Below are 20,380 nucleotides of genomic sequence, written 5' to 3'. Positions count from 1 at the left end.
TGTGCTCTCATTCTGGTGCCTCCTGCCTTCTTTCCAAACGTTGTCCAAACACTCCTTGGTTTTTGGAACTGGCAAGTGGTGTGAGGGAGGGTGATTAACAATGCTTGAGGGTGAGTACAAAGGTTAGATTGTGAAGACAGGAGAAAGGTGTGAATTGTTGAGGGCTTGCAGGAGAGAATTGGGGTCTGGAAAGGCTGGCGGCATGGAGACATGGCTGCTTTCATGTAGGTGAGGGAAGAGAAGTCAGTCCAGGAATAAAATAGTCTGTTAAGCATCGTCAATGCCAAACAGAGAGCCTAGGAAGGAAAAATGATGTACCTCAAATTGAACAGTTGCAGCCCAATCTGGTGAACCTGGTAAGATAAGAAATGAGGTTGGGCCCAGTCACGCCAATGCAGCAAATAGGAACAGGGACACCTTCCATTTTGATCCATCTCAAAGGTTCCCTGGGTTACTAATGGGGCTGTTCATGTAGTGAATGTTGTCCTGTGAAGATCATGTAAACATAAAGGATGTTCTTGGGGTCAGAACCTTCAACCTCAAGGCCCATAAACCAGTAGGCAGTGTGTGCTTTGCTGTGGCCACATATGTGAGCACGCACGTGTGCATGCCTGTGGACTGTGTGTGAGATCTGAGGAGGCGGAGTGTAGTCTAGCATTTAACTGTGAGTCCTGTGTGCGCTGCAGAAATCTTCCATTGTCTCACTTTGTGACCTTTAATGAGTCATACGCTCCTTTGTTTTCTTATGTGTTAAATGGAGATACTCGTGCTTGCTGGTTGTTAAAGCAGTTCTCTTGCTTCAGGTGCCTTTATTAATTTAAATCCTCTCTTCTAATATTTTTCTCTGGGATCTTATAAGACAGGTGAAGGCCCAGCCTTATTGGGGTCTTCTAGCTTTATGCTTAGGTTCCATGCCGTGAGGGCAGGGAGCTATGTGAGAGAAGATACTTCTAGAAAGTGTTGGGTTCTCCATGATTCTGACATTCTGGTTAACATACTTTACCCCTGAGGGTGCGGCAGCTGCCTGGAGCAGCTGGGACAGAGGAAAGGCAGAGGGTGAAGGGAATATATGGTGAGAAGGGAGTCAGCATCATGTTGAGAATATAGCCATCGATTGAGTATAGCGAAGAGGCAATTTTCTAGGCTTTAGGGGTAGGGGGGCTCTAATGCTACAGGGACCAGATGGCAATAGTGCAGGAGGCAACTGTCAGGGGACAAGAAGTCAGTAGACCAGCTGGTACTAAAGAAGACCTGATGTGCTCATCTTGGTATCATACAGGGTGGTAAATACGTGGCATCTGTGATACTATTCCCTACCCTTGGTGCCCATGCAGACATCACTAATCTGTCATGATATGCTTTCCTGTTGTACTCAGAAAAGTCTCAGAATCCTTTAGGTACAGCAGTTTGGACAGTGAGGCCAGTCAGTTGGCATAAGAATGCAAACTTTTTGTTTGTCACTGGTGTGATGATGGAAAGGACATAGGCTTTGGAATCTGGCAGAAATGACACCCCAGCAAGGTGAAAAATTGTGGCACTGAGCAAGCATATTTGTTGGACCTTTTTTGGTTGTCAGGGACAGAAACCCAGTTCAAATTAGCTTAAGCTAAGTTACTTAAGTACTAAAATCAGAAAGCTCAGGGTAAGGCTAGCATCAGGCACGGCTGGATGCAGGAGCCCAGTGAGGTTGTTAGAGTCTGTCTCTAGGACAGACCTTCTGTGGGTAAAAATGTTCTCACTGGCTGAGCTGGGTCATGTGCTCATCTCTGAATTGGTTCCTGTGGAGAACAGGGCTGGTGGTAGGAATGATAGGGTCCAGACAGCAGGTCACACTGGGAGCAAAGATTATCTTAAAGTTAAAAGTAGAAGAATCAGCACCAGATAAGAGCTGGGGAGAGGTGGCTGGCAAGGTACCAAGTGTTCATCTGAATCCTGGTGAGTTGCAGTGAGGAGAGGTAAGGACTCCACTGGGTATCTATTTCTGGGCTCAGCAGCTTCCCTGGAAGGACCTTATGTACGCTGAGCAGAGGGGAGGATCACAGTGAGGGGATTGGAAGTGATGTACATGCATCTAGTCTGCCTGCTCCAGCTACAGTCTTTCAGGCAACTGACATGGATGGCATCCAGATGCCAGGCTCTCTGCCCACAGTAGCACCCCATTCCCTGCAGCTGCTCTTAATCCTGATGCACCTGGCCAGTTGACAGATCTCAAGGTCATGCGTCTCTTCTGGGGCATTCAGGTTTAGGCTCAGCCTGGACTGATTACTTGGCAAACCTTGTAGGATTCTGGGGGAGGCACCAGGCTGACCAGACTAAGTATGTATGGTGTCTTAGGGACAGTTTTGAAGGCTCCAGTTGCCATTAAACCAGTGCACTGCAGGTGTCCCTACTTTGGACTTCACTGGTTCCTACTCAGGCTTCCTTCCTGCAGTGTCCCTCTATTCCACCCTGACAACCTGCCACAGGAAGGGCTTGGCTAGGTGGTTCTGGCTTGGGGTGTCTCATGCCATTGCAGCCAAATGGTGACCAGGGCAGCTGGGGGCTGGCTGGGGATCTGTCCCTCTGTGTTCAGTCTCTCTATGTAGGGCTGGTGGGCTTCTTCATAGCAGCCTCAGGACAACCAGGCTACCTCTTGGGGTGTTTGGCTTCCCCCAGGGCCAGCATCCAGAGAGAGGTGGGTGAATGCAGCATTACCATCACTTCTGCTGTACTTTATTGGTCAAAACTCACCAAAAGCCAAACCCATTTTGGGAGAAGGGCGAATAGATCCTGTTTCTCAATGGGAGGTGGATGTCAAAAGATTGACTAGCCTGATTTAAAACCATCACAGCCCCCTACCCCCCTCCTATTAAACCAGCACTCAGTGTCCTGATAGGTTGGAGGTATCTGGATGTAACCTTACTTTGGTCCAACTCCTTCATTTTATTATTTTTATTTTTATTTTTTGGAACTCAGGTGAAGAGATTTGAGTGAAGCATACTCTTGAATTCATTGTGTGTTTTTCATTATCGATTCATGCAATGGCTCTCTTATTCACTTCATTCATTCATTCATTCATTCATTCATTCATTCATTTTTCTTTTTATCTCCATATCCCACTCCCATTTTCCTCCTCACCTTCCTTAAACAATCATTTTGTTCTCTTTAATGAATATCATTTTATTTATGTTCTTATATAAATATATTTTAATTTGCATATATTGCATTTTGTATTTGTCTTTGTTTGTATCCTGCCTTTCTTTAGCGCTGTTTCTGAAGTTCATATATGTTGTCATACACACATCTCATGTCATGTCTGCTTAAAATGACGCAATGAGACTAGAGAGGGGGAGTGACATATGCAAGGTCACACAGCTGAACCAGGACTAGAGCAGATTTCCTGACTTTTCCCAGCATCACACATTAGTGTTTCCATGTGCCCCCTCCAGACTGCAATAGTTTGGAATTAGGTTTTTAAGCAATTGTGGGTCTAGGATCCAAAGTGTATCACAAGGTGTCCTGCATTCTCCCTGGTGACTGTTGTCCTCTGCCCTCTTCTCCTGCAGGTTCCAACTATGGGAGCCCACGCCCAGCTCATGCCAACATGAATGCCAATGCAGCAGCAGGGCTCGCCCCCGAGCACATCCCCACCCCGGGGGCGGCCCTGTCCTGGCAGGCGGCCATTGATGCGGCCCGGCAGGCCAAGCTGATGGGAAGCGCTGGCAACGCGACCATCTCCACGGTCAGCTCCACGCAGCGGAAGCGGCAGCAGTATGGGAAGCCCAAGAAGCAGGGCAGCACCACGGCCACACGCCCGCCTCGCGCCCTGCTCTGCCTGACGCTGAAGAACCCCATCCGGAGGGCGTGCATCAGCATCGTCGAGTGGAAATATCCTTTGTGTCCTGGTCTGGCCGGGCTGTGTGTCCCTGGCAGCCCCAGTAGGGCATGACATACCATCTTACCAGGGCCCCAACACCTGCCCGCCGGTGGGCTTTGTTGTCCCTGATGAGCCTATAAAGCAGCTGTCAGACCTCCTGCATCTGCTGGGGCACTGTTACGGGCAGAGTTCCGGGCGCCGCTCCACACGTGATGAGTCAGAATCTCTGGGGATAGGGCCTAGGATTCTGCCTATATAACGGGCTCCCCGGGTGTGTGTTTCTTTCATGTAATAAGCAACATTTGAGAAAATAAGCGTAAGAGGTCATGACCTACCATCTTACCTAGCTGAGCTTGCCCCGGGACCCAGATGTTGGGTTAATAGTGGTTTCATGCTACTTATCCAGAACCTTCTTTTCCTCCCATGTCATGGCTCTGGCATAGTTTCATGACCTTCCTCTCCCTAGGGTGAAGGAGCCTAGGAAATGCACGACAGGGGTGCGCAGTGACTCTAGCTCTTGGTTCAAGGTCTCAGAGCAGTGGTTCTCAGCTTTGACTGCACCTTAGCATCACCTGGAAAGCGGTAACAAAATACAGGTTCCTGAGTACCACCCAGGCGTATTTTAAAATTCTCTAGGTGATTCTAATGTGTAGCCAAAGTGAACACTGGCCTGTAGTATTAAACAGAAATCCACTTTGTATGGAAACCAGTGGCTGGGTCCTTGAGACAATGGCTTTGAAAGGTTGGGCTCTCACTGTGGAATTACAGCCCTCTTGACATCATAGGAATTGTAGGTAGAGATGGAAAGGACCTTAAAGATCAGTAGGTCCACCCCTGACTTTCCCTAATGATGACATTGAGCCCCACAGGAGTGACTCTCAGGTCATACAGTCAGTGACAGACAGGACTAGAACCCTGATACTTAGTGTTGGGCATTTTTATAATAATAATTCATTCAGACAGGGCTCTCATGGCTCTGAAGGTTCAGGATGGGAGTGTTGGGTTTCATCCATGAGTTTCTATGGAAAGATTTAGAAGTCTTAGGTAGTGGTTGAAAGCCCAAAGAAGATGACTCAGGGAGAGAAGAAAGTTTGTGTTCAGCAAGATGTGTTAGTTCCATAAATGTCTGAACCCCTCAACTCAAAAGTAACTTTAAGAGAATGCAGTTCAAGCCAAGTGGCTGCTCCAGAGCTGGCCAGTATGTGCTGAGTGGCCAAGCGTGGTCCTGGTTCTCAGATGACTGGGCAAGAGGCTCGGCTTTGGGTGGCCCCTGCAGGCCACTGTCATAGCTATTCACTCAGAATTATGGAGTGGGAGGCTGGGGGCCCTGAATGTCAGGCTTCCCTAGAGAGGGGGCACTGAGGCCTGGAGAAGCTGCAAAATGTGCCCAGATCACACAGCTGGCAACTGACAGCAGGGTTTCAAACCCAGGCTCCCCAATTCCCAAATCCATGTACTTCCTACACCCCATACACCCATAGCACAGAAGAGAAGTAATAGGGCGGATATTCAGGGGACACCATCCTGCCCCACTAGGACTTGGATCTGGGGCCTTGAACACCCATCCTATTGTGGCCACCTGAACCCCCAGAGCTTTAGTTTCCTCATATCTAACAGGTAATAACCGTAGTCACCTCCCAAAGTATTAGGGCTGTAGAATCTGTACATGTGGAAGCATGCTCAGAAAATCTACCTTAGGAGACATGTTCAGTGAGTACTAGTTAACCTCCTGAGATGGATGGGTTCTTGATGCCGGTGACATACAAAGCCTGGGAAGAAGGGGAGAGAGGGGAGGTGACAGTAATACACAGGGTAGGTGGGGGAAGAGTGATCAGGTTCCAGGGTGCCAATTGTGGGCCTCAGCCATCTCATTGTACTGCACCCCCACACACACTTGGGCAGAGGGATGCTGTAGCCACTCTCCTAAGGAATATGTCCTCCATCCACAGGAGAGGAAGGAGACCCAGCCTGGGCAGGCTGGTTGGGTGGCATCCCAGATTGCCTTTGAAGGGTAGGTGTCAGGTAAGGAGATGGTCTGGTATACTAGTCAGTCAATGCTCTTGAAAGAGTGGAATCTGATGCTGCCATTAAGAAGACAAGGCAGTTTAAAAAATGATCTGGTTGTATCAGGGTGACACAGAACACTTCCAGGGCTTACCCAGTCCTCTGCTGCTGATGGCTTTTCTTATCTGCCTGATTTGTTTTTTTACTCATAATCTTCCCCAGGTTTAGCCAGTACTTTTAGCACAAGATGATAGATGGATAGCCTGGATAGGGGAGGAGGTGAAACTTAACAGTGCAAGAAACATCCCAAGTGTAGCCCTCCCCCACTTTGGTGGAGGGACCAAGCTGACATTTTGAGGACTGGATGTGTGAGGTCTGGCCTAGTTGAGTTAATGTGCCCTTGCCCTGGTTGGGGAGCACAGAGGATCAGATGATGGGAATGAAACTGACCAGCCTTTGGGCTGAATGTCACTTTCCTAAGCAGGTGGGGAAGGGCTAGGAGGGAAGAGGAATGTGTAGGAAGCCTAAAAGAACTAACTTCCTTAAATGCCTCAGGCTAACTTCAGGATAGGTCAGTGCAGAGTTGTTCTTACAAACCCAGACTCTGGAAACAGGCTTCCTGGGTTTGAAGCCCATCCTTCCACGATCTCTGTGACCTTGGACACGTTTACCTTTAACGTTTCACTTAGAAGCGGGGATAATAATTGTACATTCCACTTAGGGTGTTTGTGTAGAGCAGTTAGAACAGTGCCTGGCACAGAGTAAGCTCCCAAGAAATGTTAGCTGTGTCCTCACTGTTGCCACCACCGTTGTCATCATCAACATCACCATCATCATCACTTGTTCCTTGGCCAGCTCAAGGGGCAACAGGCATGTTGGAAAAGATGAGTCAGTAGGCCTGGTTCTGGTCCTGGCTCTGCTATTTCCCAGCTAGGAGATGTTATTTATTTTCTATGTCTGTCAAGCTGGGAGGTTGGACAGGCCCAGTGCATGCTTTATTCTTGATATCAAGACACAAAGAAAATGGCAACTTCATGAGGCATGCTTGGCAAATGGACCCTCAGCTGCACCCATAGGGCCAAGGAGGATCAATAACCAGCACACTGGCTGGAAAGCCTAGACTAGATAATTACGAAGATTCCTTGCAGACTCAGGGTTGCCTGTTAACAGACATCAGAGGCCATATATGGCAGGGGAATGGGCACTGGACTCAGAGGTCAGGGGGTCAGGGTTTTAGTCGTGGCTGGTCAGGATCTGCTGTGGGGTCTTGGGAAAGTTTCTTGGGCTCTCTGGGCCTCAGAGGTTTGGACTGGCTGATCCTTAAGTCTCTTCCTACTTCAGGATTTGTTAACTTGATGAGTACAGGCTTCAAGTCCTTCTCCCAGGAATTCCATCTTCTTCCTCTTCCCCCCGTCAGACCCCATGGGCCATGCTGAAAACTTGATAGTGTCAGGGGTTGGGGGAGGTGGCGCTGGAAAAGCATAAACTAGGAGCTTCCTCTGAAGCTTCCCCCTTTTGACCTTTAATTGTGGGTGCAGGGTACAAGGGGTAGTATCACATGAGCTTATTTTTCTCCTGAGGTTGTGTCCTGTCCTGATATTTCGATAAATAAGCCCAGGCACAGAATCCGGGAGGGCACTACTGCTGGTGTGTAGGCTGTGGCTTGTCCTGCTAGATCCCAGCACATATGAAGGGAAGGTGGAGAGGACCTAGAACGTAAGCCTTGCCCCTGGAACCAGGGCCCCCACAGCCTGGAAAGGTTTTAGATGTTCTGCATGGAGCTGTGCCTTAAAGGAAAGGTGGCTGTCTTACCCTAGAAACACAGTACACATGCTACCATGGCCTTGGGCATCCTGAGGCCCTGGCCACCTTCTGGTTCTCTGGAAGGTGTCACAGAATAGGGAGAAGGCAAAAAAAAAAAAAGCAAAAAAAAAAAAAGCACTCTGGACTTCAAATTAAAAGATTAAAAATAAAATCTCCAAATTCCAAATGAAAAACCTTAAAAGTCTAGTTTTTGCCTTCAGTCCGCCTCTGTCCTGCCTCTCACCTCCCATGCTTGAGTCCCTGGGTGGCAGCATGAAACCACAAGGAGAGGGGTGCCCAGGGGACTGCGTCCTGACTAGAGCAGGCCCTGCACTTTAAAAGCAACCTGAGCACACATGCGGGAAAATGAAGTCCAATGCAATCTAAATAAATAAAAGAAGGGAAAAAAGTTTTTAGAAATCTGTGTTTACTCTGGCACGCGACTGGCCTCCACTGCTTTTGACATATTAGGAAAAATTTTGGCGGGGACCCATTGGAAGTACTTAAAAAGGCATATGTTTCTTTTCAGAATACAAGGGGCTTGGAATGTATTGTTTAAACAAAATTCTTATGAATCTTTGATTCATTTAAGAATATATATGTATGTTTGTTTCACTTGTGCTTTCTGCAACATTAACTTCCTTAACTCCCTTCCTCAGACCATTTGAAATCATTATTTTACTGACTATTTTTGCCAATTGTGTGGCCTTAGCGATCTATATTCCCTTTCCAGAAGATGACTCCAACGCCACCAATTCCAACCTGGTAAGTCCACCATCCCACGTCTGTGCCTCTCTTCCTTGGTGGAGGACAGGCTCGGATCACATGGGTTCAAGCTGGAATGTGGGAGAGCAGTGAGACATGCATGAGGCGTGCGTGTGGCGTGTATAGCAGCACCGCCGCACGCGGACTCATGGCTGTTCTGCTCTTCATTCGAACCAGCACCCGTCTTATCCCGGCCTATTTTAGAAAGGATATTCCAACTAGGCGGTAGTGAGCTCTGTGTGTGTGTGTGCATGTGCACGTGTGTGTGGCGGGTCCTGTTCGTGCTACCACATGTGGCATGCATTAAAGGGCAGGTGTTTGTGGAGCTGACTTTCACTCTCCGGCCATTCGTTGTATTTAGGTGCCTCTGTCCATTGGTAGGGCTTGGTCAGGTGGTCTGCAGTATGGTTGCGTGATAAATAATTTCTAGGAAGCTTTTAGGAAAGTTTGCTTTTGCAGCCAAGATATATTATTTAGTTAAAAAGGTTTTATTTTCTTGGGAAAGGCAGCTTTCCATTTGGACTGCTGAGAGGCCGGTGTTGGCAGTTTGGGGTTAGAATTTGTCCATGGAAAAAGCATGGGGAGTGTTTACTTTTGGCTGAGTGTGAAGTCATTACAGAGGCCTTTGCTCCATCTGGGCATGGGAGGAAATGAGCTCTGGAATGCGGTTGGCAAAACTGGGGCACACGGGAATGCCTCTGCAACGGGCATGCAGGAAAATCCTGTCTCTCCCCCGGCAGAGACGCCCTCACTTCTTTGTTCCCATCTTCCCACGTCGCCAGCACCTTCCCTTAATTGGCAAGATTGGACTGTCCGATGAGATCGTTTCTAACAGAAGCTGTGGGGTTACAAGGTTCTCCTTTCCATTGTTGCTGGCTGCTGATGACATCATGTGTGTAATTCTTTTGCTTTTTAACCTTTGATATTTTCTTTGGCCCTTCAGCAAATAAATCTGATGCATGCTTTAAACTTCTCTGCCATTTCCCAGTTTTATGGTTAGCCCCTACTTCGTATTGGGCAAGGTGTTCACAATGAGCCAGGCTCTGTGGCTTGGCTGGGGCCCTGTGTTGGGGACAGGTTCCACAGCTGGCCAGTGAGCATTGGGTGATGACATGGCCAGAGTCAGCAGGCAGAGCATTAGCTGCAGTCCACGTGGCCTTCTGAGGTGTGACCTTGTCTCTTTACAGGCGAGAAATCTTTACTGTGTCAAAATAAATATAAGCAAAGCATCTCCCAAATGGCCCCTGGAAAGGCAGGCACTCCTTCCATCAGTGGTTTGACTTCTTTTCTATGTGTCCACACCCTCTCCCCACCATGGTCGTCCAAAACCCCTGCAGTTTGGCACTTAATCTGCAACTGAAAAAAAAAGAAAGAATCCATGTGTTGTTCTGAAGCCAGTGAAGCTTTGGGTCTTCTCTAGGCCAAAGTAGTGCTGAAGGTAGGTAGAGGAGTTTGGTTTTGTCTCAGGCTCCAGAGATGGCCCCGTAACAGCTATACCCCAGAGTTCCCGGGAGGATTAGTAGGGCAACCTGGGGAGCTGCACCAGAAGGAAGCAGGGGCTGGCAGATCTATGAACCCCCTGCCGCTGGAAGCAGAGGGGCCAGCTGGAGAGCAAGGGCCCTGTTGCATTACTGTGGAGCTGGAGAGAGGTTGCCAGGTATGGAGAATGCTGGAAGAACCACGGTTTTTAAAATCACACCACAGAGTGATGGAAGTACTCTAAAACTAGATGGTGGTGATGGCTGCACAACCATACAACTTTATGAAAAATCACTGAGTCGTATATTTACAATGGGTGAGTTTTATGATGTGTAAATTATACCTCAAGAAAGCTGCTTTTTTAAGAAAATAACACCAGCATGCAAGCCCAAGCTTGTCAAGGCCTCTCGGCAGCAGGGTTCTGTTGCCTTTGGCTCCTCTATTCCTTCCAACTGAAGGGTTAGGTAGGTGGAGGGAGAGAGGTGGTGGGGGCAGCCAGTGAACTTTGTCAGTGATGTTGCACTGGAATTGGGGGTGCAGAAGAGAGTGTGGGAGTTTGAAAAGGGGCTTCTGGTTGCTAAGGCAATTCCAACCTCTTTCAAGCCATGGATTGGGCAGTAATGTACTAAATTAAGGAAGCATGCTCAGGTTTTGTCCATCTGAAACACACACACACACACACACAGAGCCCTAATTTGGCTTGCTCTATCCATGAATTTCCTGTGATGGAAATGTATACAAACGGAAAAAAATTTTTTTTTGAGGAGGAGGCTGCATTTGCTACCTCTGCCAGTTCAATTTTGCTTTCTCCTCAGCTCTGTGCTCTCTGTCTTCTGTCCCCATCTCTGGAATGTAATAGATATGGATCTCAGTTGGCAAATTCAGGAGGGAAAGAAATGTAGTTTATTGTTACTTTCCTGTAACTGAACATAATGCCTGATTTGGGACTTCATTTTGCCTAGTGGCATAAACCTCATCTTTAGTTCTGGGACTTCTCTAGGGCCCTGTATCATGGGGCTCTTGGCATGGTCAGTCCACATTGTTAAAATGCCTGTCCCTTCTAGCAGGGCCTTGGTCTTCAATCCATGCAGGCAGTATGGTCTCTTGTCCCCAGGTGGGGGGTCTCTCCAGCTCTAGATCTCCCAGTCACTTCTGGGACTAAGGGAACGGGGAAGATTCCAAGGGCCCTTTTCAAGGACACACTTCAGGGTCTCACTCACTTTTGTTTCCTTGATGATACTTTTCTGTGTGCCATCTTGGGACAGATGTGCCTTTATTTGGGACAGAGTCACCCAATAGACTCCTTCTGTGGTCTTCCAGACTGTCATCAATGCTCTTACTTACACTTGAACTTCAGAGTCACAATCTGACTCCTGTTCTCTGCTATTCCACTGTGTCCTACCTTCTCTGTGGCAGTGAAGGCCGCTGACGGGATCTGGGGACCACACTGGTCAAGGAGTATTAGAAAACCGCTAAAACAAACAACCAAGCAAAACCCACATCAACTTATAGATCAGGATATTATTCTGGTCCATGACATAGCCAACACGAGTGTTTTGGTCTGGGCCCTGACCTTCCACTTTCTCTCTATCAAATGTTTCTTTGCAAAACTCCTTTATCCCCTGGCTTTGGTACATAGTTACTATTAAGTCTCCTTTCTCTCACCATTTCTTCATGTTTCTCCCAGCTTCTTTCCCTCTTCTATAGGAAATTTTACCAGGGTTCTCTCCTGGCCCATTTTTTTTTTTCCTCTTTCTATACTCTGCCCTTGGTGAGCCCAGCTACTTCGACAATTTTACATCCCTTTCTAGGTCGGTTGTTCCTGGACTTATGTCTCCAGCTCTAAGCTCTTCCCAGGGGCCTGAACCAGCATTTTCTACAGTAGAGAGGCCTGGGGACCAGTGCAGTGACTTCTGAAACCAGTGATTGTTACAACCACCTGGAGAGCTTGAACCATACAGACTCCTATGCTTTGGTAGCTCTGATTCACATTTAGTAGTTCTGCAACATGGCCTAGGAATGCATTTAAAAAATTCCTCATTGGTGGGTGTGGGTGTGGATGTGGGTGGGGTGCTAATGGTAAGTCAGGTTTGAGAGCTACTGGCCTCCTGGATGGAACAGAATTTGAGTTGGGCTGACTTCTGTTCAAATCTTGGCTTCTCCACTTTGTAACTGAATCTAATTGGAAGTTCTTGAGTCTTTCTTTTTTCTTTTTAAATATATCTTTATTGATTTCAGAGAGACGAAAGGAGAAGGAGAGAGAGAGATAGAAACATCAATTATGAGAGAGTCATTGATCGATCCCGCAACCCGGGCATGTGCCCTGACCGGGAATAGAACCCCGATCGCCTGGATCCTAGGTCAACGCTCAACTGCTGAGCCATGCCCGGCCGGGCTTGAGTCTTTCTTGACCTCAGTTCTCCAGCCTGTTAGATGGAGGGGCCTTTCTCTCACAGGGTTCTGGGGAAGAGTATAAGGCAGACAGTGACCATGAAGTACCCAGTGTGGTCTTGGTACAGTTGTATGTGCCAGAATGTCTTGCAAACGTCTGTGCCAAGAGCCAGGACTACGTTTGGGATTCTTCAAGAGGCAGAACTTGCATCTAACAGCGACAATAAACATGGTCTTATAAGGGGTCTGGGTGTTGGGAGAAAGCACTGATTTTTTTCGCTACTGGGAAGGGCATGAGAGAAGGCTTCGCATAGGAGGATACATTTGAATTGCATCTCACAATAGGACATGATTTCCAGACCAAAAAGGGCAGTTCAGGCTGAGGTTCATACGTGTGCAAAGATCCTGTGGTTGTGTCCTTTATGACCAAAGGATTGAGTACTGGTTTCCAGTCAATGAGAAGAGCCAGCTTATGGCCTGTGCCAATAGTCGAGCTTAACTGCAGGTGATCAGGAGACCCTGGAGATTTTCAAAGCAGGAGAGTGCTGGGTCCAGAGGTGTATTTTAGAAAGGGTGCTCTTGCGGCCCAGAGGGAGGCCTCACTCTTTGTGATGAGAAAAGGAAACTGCAGAAGTACAGATGATAGTGACAACAGGGATGGAGAAGGGGGGGGTGGATTTAGGAGATAATGTTGCCTGGACTTGTGACCAGTTTGATGTTGTGGACAAAGGAGAAAGCTGACTCCCAGGATGGTGATGTGGGTAACCAGGTGCCATTAGCCAGGAGAAGGTCTTTAGGTGAAAGGTCACAGTTAAGGGGGAGGGAATGAGGGGTTTGATTTGATTTGTTAAGTGAGGAACCCATGGAATGTGCAGATAGAAATGTCCAATAATCAGTAGATACAGGTCAGGAGCTCACGAGACAGTTCATGCTGAAGAGAGAGACTTGGTGGAGAGTGAGAGGAGGTGACCCCCATGGCTGGAACCCCAAGAGCACTGATGTATGCAGAGTGGGTGGAGGAAGAGGAGCCAATAAAGGGCATAAGGAAGGGCTGGCCTGAGAGCTAGGAGGGGAAATCTGAGAGCATGGACCCTTAGAGGCTAAGGGAACCGAGTATTTAACAGTACAGCAGAGGGACTGGTTGCTAATTCAGACTTGTCTTTATGACAACTCAAGGTCGCTTACAGGAGGATTGGCCTGACTATGAGGAGGAGCTGGGTTTGGCTCGGCCTAGGATGAGAGGGTGTTCATCTGCTTTTGTAGCCTCAGCGAGGCCCTGGAATAGTAGGTGCGTCATGACTGCTTATTAATAATGCTTCAGTGACTGAAACATTTGTCTTGTCATGCCAGAATGTGGCCCAAAGCCATTTAAGTACCCCTAAAATGAAACTTTAGAACTCCCCCATTGCTTTTATAGTACTTTTATATTTTTAAAAATAATCGCTATTTCAAAGTTCTGCTCTGAGAAATAGCAGAGGAGAGATGACGATGCACCAACAGCGGTGGTTCTCAAACCTCAGTGCACAAGAGTCATATGGAGAGTTCCTAGGCCCTGTCCTCAGAGCTTTCCATTCTGACTCTCGGGCGGGCACTGCCAGTCTGCATTGTTAACAGGCTCCACTGGCTCACCTGATGCCGGGATCGAGGACCGCTCTTTGAGTAGTGACCTAAAATGTAGCCATTGTGTCCACCTTCAGCTTGCTGTCTCCAGTCTGCTGTTATCTATCCACTGCTCTCTCCAGGAGAAAGGTGAGGTGTGTCAGCTGCCCAGAGGTTTCCCACTCTATTGGGTTCAAGAATAATCTATTTAGCAAAGCACACTCACACACCGGAATTAGGAAAGAGTCTTCACACACACTTGCAGATTCACATCTGTCCTTACCTTGGCTCACACTTTTCTCTCACAGCCCTCTCCTTTCTTCTACCTACTTAATATAACCCCCATTTATTTTTCTAGCACTTGCTTTCTTCTCTTTCTGTGTTTTCTGGTGAAAATATTTGAGTATAGAATTTTAAAAGATATTTTTCTCATTATTTACATAAAAGTCTGTTTTATGCTCCATCTAACATATGCTTTTGCACCCAAATCCATCATCTTTGTTCTTTCCCTCGCGCTAGTGAGGCATAATGAAACTCACACTGGACTGTGACATGATGTTTCTTTCTCTATTATTCACAGTCTTGTTATTGGCAATGCCACCTACTATGCAGTACATCATTTATAATATAATAGCAGCTGCAAACGCATTCTACCAATAGCTGGTACCCGGGCGTAAATTGTATGATGTTTGTTGAACAACCTCTGTGAGCAGAGCGACCTCATTGTGTGTGGAAAGCTCCAGTTCTCTGCAAACCCCGAAGTCCACAAAGGCTGGGCTTGCGTGAAATAGTAAGAGAATATATTTGGCGTTTGACCTTGTACAGAGAACAGTGCTGTGTACTTCTGATCAAGACCCAGGCTTTAAGTGGAGGTGAAGAGAAGGGAAGGAGTCGTTTTGGGGTTGGCTTTTCTTCTTAGGCATGTGAGAGGAGAGAGCTCCAGGGGAATGAGTTCATTGGGGTCTAGGAAGGAGGCAGGATGTCAGGTTTCCCCATTTTTTTTTTTTTTTTTTGCTGTGAAATTGGGGCAGTAAATAAGAGGGACATTATAGTTAGGTTGTGAGGATTAAATGAGTTGACAGAGGTAAAATGCTTAGAAAAATGCCTGGCACAGGCAAACATGTGCTGTCTTTCAGAACTCAAAGCCCAGCCCCTCTGCCTGGTTCCTGAGGCTAAGTCAGGATCAGTGGCACTTCAGACTAGCTTTTGCCTCAGAGGGTGGGAGAGGAGACCCACAAGCTCTTGTTTCTGGCAACTCTAATCCAGCAAGACTGGCGTGTGTCTGTGCAGGCCTCACCCTTGTTGTCTCACTGCTACATGGGGAGGGAAGCAAACATGTATTTGTGGTGAAAAATGAGCCTGAAGGGAGAGTCCTGGGTGGCCTGTGGGGACCCTCTCCCTCCCCCTCCCCCCTCCCCCACAGGTGTTTTGTGCCTGGAACAACCCTGCTCCTAGGGCAGGGAGCTGGGGTGTGCCTGAGGCACTGTGAAGATGAGGTTCCCCCATTCCCAGGAGGTGCTGGATTGAAGACCCTCCCAAGGGGTCCTGCATTTTGACTACCATGAGTTTTGAGATGAGTCTGAGGCCTGTCTACCAGGCTCTGAGAAGTATATGTGGCTTCAAGTCAGAGTCTCTGACGAATAAAAATGCCAGTTGGGGTGCCCCTAATCTTCCTGCTGTGAGTTGTGATTTCTTTTATCATCAGGTTTGCCTAAGAGCGAGAAGTCTTTGTGGGGCTTTCATGCATCAACTATAATGATCATAACAAAACGAGATTTATTATTGCTCTCTTGTATGTATCATCCTAATGCACCAGGCACGCACACATTACAGAAATACGAGGGTTATAAAATACACTAACAGATAATAAGCCACATGGCTATTGTATCATACGCTAATTCTCTCTGCTGGGTGGTGAGATGGGGAGAGGCAGCAGTCGAGTGTCTTTAGATGAGAGAATTAGGTTGACATTGTAGGTTGAGAAAACTGAGTAAGATCTCGCCTCTGGGATTCTGGTTGGACTGGCCTGAGTGGGACCTGGGAATGAGAATGTCTTAACAGCCATTCTGGAGCCAGGGGCCGACCTAGGAAGCAAGACCTGCAATGTGTGGTTTTAGGTCAGTCGCTTAACCTTTCTATTTGTGTCTCTTCTGGCAAGTGGGAGTAAGAAAGCCTGCTTAGTCATAGTAATTACCGTTATTGAGTGACTACCAGGTGCCAGTGCTTTGCATACAGTATTTCTAATGCCCACAACAATAAATTATATTATCTCTTTATTTATTTACTTGAGGGTAGAGAATTCACCCCCATGGTTCACTGCTGTGCTCCCAGGGTCTTGAGCAGTCACTGGCGCATGCCAGGCTCTTATAAACATGTGCTGCACAAATTAATGGGTGAATGAGTGAACCCTGCCAGGCAGTGAGCCTTTATTTCAGATGAGGATACAGTATCCCAGAGACGTAAAGTGACTTGGCGAATGAGTGACAGAGCTGTAACTGGAACTCAGGATTGTATGATGCCGTTTCTTCGACTGTTGGCTCTGTTCTCTGGCATACGGAGGGTTGCTGTGAGCACAGAGCGAGGTAGATGTGAAAATGTCTCAGAGAGTCAGCACACTGTTGTAGGGAGTAATAGGTATTAAAAAAACAAACTTGGTTCTGTTGCAAAATAAATTTGGTAAATGCTGAGGTAACCAAAGTTAAACAAATTACTTTATTGTGAGGCTTCTCAGAATCTTTAGCACGATTTATGAGTTTTTTCTGTGTGCAGATTCTGTCCTACATGCTTTGTGTATATTAATGCAGTTAAGCCTGTCATAACCCCATGAAACAGATACTGTTATACACAGGTGAGGACACTGAAGCTCAGAGAGGAGTGATGTAATTTGCCCTGTAAAACATAGCTGTGAAGTGACACGACTGTCACGTCGATGTAGGCAATTCTATCCAGGTGTATGTTCTTGACCAGCGTGCTGTAGCTGCCCCTGTGTGTGAAGGTGCCTGGGCTTCCTGGACTGGGCAGGGCATGCGTCACCTTCTCAGCCCTCCCTGTCACAGGCAGCTTGGGGAATGGTATTCTTTGGAACACACTGTGGTAAGTGTGCTATAGTAATGCAGTGGGTTACAACCAGAGACAGGAGAAAACTCATCCCCAACGACTGATTCCGTAGGACAGAAGACAGAGCTGGGAGCACAGTAGGGAAGGTTGCAAGGCCAGTGCAGCAAAGAAGGCCAGCAGTGCCCACCAGGTCAGCTGCAGAATGAGCTTGGTGTTCCAGAGGAAGGCAAACTCTCTGATAAGAGTTGTGCTCTATCTAATTGGCAAAAGTCCTTAGAGGACCTGCGGCATTGGTTTGACTCAGTGTTTCCTCATTAAATATTTCAGAGAACACATTGTCTGCTCCGCCTTTGCCAAGCAGGTGGGGTGAGAGGAGACAATGCTTTGAAGTCTAAGTATGGTGATTCCTCTTGCTCCATTGGTACCCATCTGTATTAATTTTTGGGGGGAAATGTTCCATATATAGTCACACTCTATGTAATGGAAATCCCTTCATGTCTAAGCTCCTTTTAATTTGAGTACATTTGAAGAAAGTCTTTCTAGAATATAAAATACATATCCCCGAATCATTAAAAGAAAATTTCTGAACACATTTCATACTTTTCCTAGGACTGAACAATCATTAGAAATTTCAATCGTCGAACCTTCTGTAATACTGGGAGGCCGCTGGGAGTGCAGAGCACCTCCAGACGGTTCCTGCACACTAGACACGATAGTCATACACCACCTGGAGGGTCTGCCTGTGCCAGTACTGACCCTTTTAATTTGCTGCTCTCTCTCTTCTGTGGGCTTGGAAACCAGGTGACCAAATCCATTATAGTTATGTGCAAAGCAAGAGTAAATACGTTCTAAAGAGAGAAAAAAAAAAGAGTAAATAGATTCTGATTGAAGAGACACACTTATGAATAAAGTGCATTAGCTTTAATTTATGGAGTTTATGACATTGATTTTAGCTTCTCAGAAGCCCCCCCTTAATCCCTTTGTTCATACTGGTTTTTGTATGATTGACATAGTTCGATTAGTGCCCTTCCAACTAATGATAATAGCAGCATTAACATTCACACTTATGGTGCTTATATGTACATTGTTGGCACTGTTCTAAGTGTGTCACAGTGTTAACTCATTTAGTTCTCTCAACAGCCCTGTTTTAAAGATGAGGAAAATGAGGCACAGAGAAGTGAGCTGACTTGCCCCAGGCCACTCAGCTATGATTTGGTAGAACTGGGATTCCAGCCCAGGTGTGTGGCTCCTCAGTCTGTGTGCCCTTAAGTACTATGCTGTGCGACCTTCCTAAAGTCTATAAGGGAGGAGTATTTTGCTTAGAATATGGCCTTTTAATTACTGGGATCTTGACTAACATGTATGTAACGTGCGATGATCTCCTTGCCAAGGGCTGCCAAAGGAAGTGCCACACTGAACGTAGGGGATGAAGGCCTCAGATTGTTTTCATTTTGGAAAGTCTTAGGGGTGTGGCCCCAGAGCCCCTAGTCAGTGCCATTTGGAAAGTATGGGAGGTGGGTGAGGAGGAGGCTCATTTCTATCTGCTGCTGTCTGAGTGGGAGTCTAGGCTTTGAGGTTCCTATTTTCCCAGGGTCCACTGATTCACATTAGCTAAGATCTTCAGCCAAATAGGTCCCAGGCCTCCTCCTAAATAGATGAGAACCTTTGGTTGGGTTGGGGAACCCAGAATCAGCCTAACTTCCTGAGATAAGCTTAAAACCTGAATGACCTTCTTGGGGACTGAGTTATTAGAAGCAGGTCCTGGGAGCTACCTGGGCCCACGTTTGAGCTTGGGGCTCTCTTGGAACCCCAGCCAGTACCGTCTAATGGTAGGGCTAGGAGCATCAGATGTGGGGGAACTCGATGGCACCCAGCCTCAGGTGAGAGCCATGTCCCTTTCATGGTGTAAGACCTCATGGGGTCTGCTCCGTGCCTGTGCCCTTAACTGCTTGAAGACATTGTAGAGCCCTGGCCTAGACCACAGGGTGGCATGATGGGCAGTGAGAGAGCCTGAGCCGGGAATCATGGTTCTGGGTGCTAGCACCCAGTCAGCCACTGACTGTGGCCTGGCCTTGTCATTTCACTTCCCCAGACTTTAGATTTCTTGGGTGTGAAATGAAGATATGTTCTCTCTCACAGTCACAGAAAGGTTCAAATGAGAGGATATGTATAAATGCTCTGGAACATGCAAAGTGCCATATAAATGTAGCTGCATTATCACAATAACTATTATTACTGTTGTTAAAGCTAGACAGATATATTCTCCCTCTGACTTGTTTACTCTTTTCTTTCTGGCATGTTCCTTTCTCTGTGAACCTTTTCCCTCAGCCTCCTCTCAAGATAACTTAGAGATGCAAAAGAACTAAAATCCAAGCTCCAAATTTAGTTCCTGACCTTTCCGAGATGGATGTGAGTGGTGTGGCCATACCCTGCTTGCTGCTGAGAGCTGAGCTGGGCTGCTGGAGCCTGGGAAAGCCAGGCGAGGGGACAGCCATCCTCCCCTTGGCTGTGTGAAGGCCTGGAACTAACCATCCCCTCACTCAGGGAGCACACTGTTTTTTCTTTGGGTCTAGTTTAACTCTGGCACAGCTGAGTATAGCTGAAATGTGGCCTGGGAAAGGCTCTCTCCCCACTGTCTTTGAGCCCTTAGGAACAGGGTCAGACATTGAGAGTAAGGAAGGGTGGCTGTGTCTGCGAGCAGACCTCATGAGCTGTCTGGGAGCTTTGGCAGATCTGACCACAAGTGCTGTAGGACTCATGGTGGGGTTAGGTTGTCACAGGACCAGGGAGCACAGACCTCAGATTCTGGTCATGTCGGCGAGGCCAGGTAGCAGGGCATGGACATTATGGTTCGGGGCTGGGTTGTATGGACACTGTTTGAAATGCAGTTGTGTTTGAATCATGGCAGTGGGACAGGGTTGGTGGGGATGGGCCTGATGGAGAATGGTGTGGAAGGTCAAGATACGGTTCTGAGTCCCACCCTTGCCAGGCTAGCAAGAGAGGGTGGGTGAGAGAATGACCTAGGCAGTGGTGAATCCCCACCAGCTGGCGGTGGCTTCCACTTTCCTCGCCTGTCGGAGGAGTGCTCCAAATTTGGCACACGGTGAAAAGCAGCTGGCCTCTGACCGACAGCACTGTGAGCTAACAGGGGGTTTTGCTTCAAGCCACTGAATTTGTGTTAATTTGTCACACAGCAGTGGGAACACCAAATGCCCCCCCCTCCCCCGTTACCCCTTGTGCTTACATTCCAGAATTTCTGGGTTGAGCAGGTCTCTGCCCCTTCGCTTATTTCCTCCTGGGTCACTGTTTCTTCCACTTTGCCCCGCTAAAGGCAACTGGTTGTCAGTGTCTTAGCCTCACTCTTGCTCTCTGGAAGCCTTCCCTGACCCCAGAAAGCAACTTTATGTATTTGTTCTTCTGGCTGTG

At 47.5% G+C, this 20,380-nt stretch overlaps 1 protein-coding gene across 1 annotated transcript in view; it reads left to right on the top strand.

Moving 5' to 3' along the window:
* CACNA1C (calcium voltage-gated channel subunit alpha1 C) overlaps window positions 1-20,380 on the top strand; it is a 590,073-nt gene that overhangs the window by 54,735 nt on the left and 514,958 nt on the right. The window contains exons 2-3 of the mRNA XM_081130589.1: window positions 3,546-3,876; window positions 8,323-8,428. Of these exons, the coding sequence (XP_080986715.1) occupies window positions 3,546-3,876; window positions 8,323-8,428 (437 nt within the window). The remainder of the gene's footprint in view (window positions 1-3,545; window positions 3,877-8,322; window positions 8,429-20,380) is intronic.

This window comes from Miniopterus schreibersii, assembly GCF_964146895.1.
Source record: "Miniopterus schreibersii genome assembly, chromosome: 2".
Taxonomy (NCBI): Eukaryota; Metazoa; Chordata; class Mammalia; order Chiroptera; family Miniopteridae; genus Miniopterus; species Miniopterus schreibersii.
This window is presented reverse-complemented; position numbering and strand designations above follow the sequence as displayed.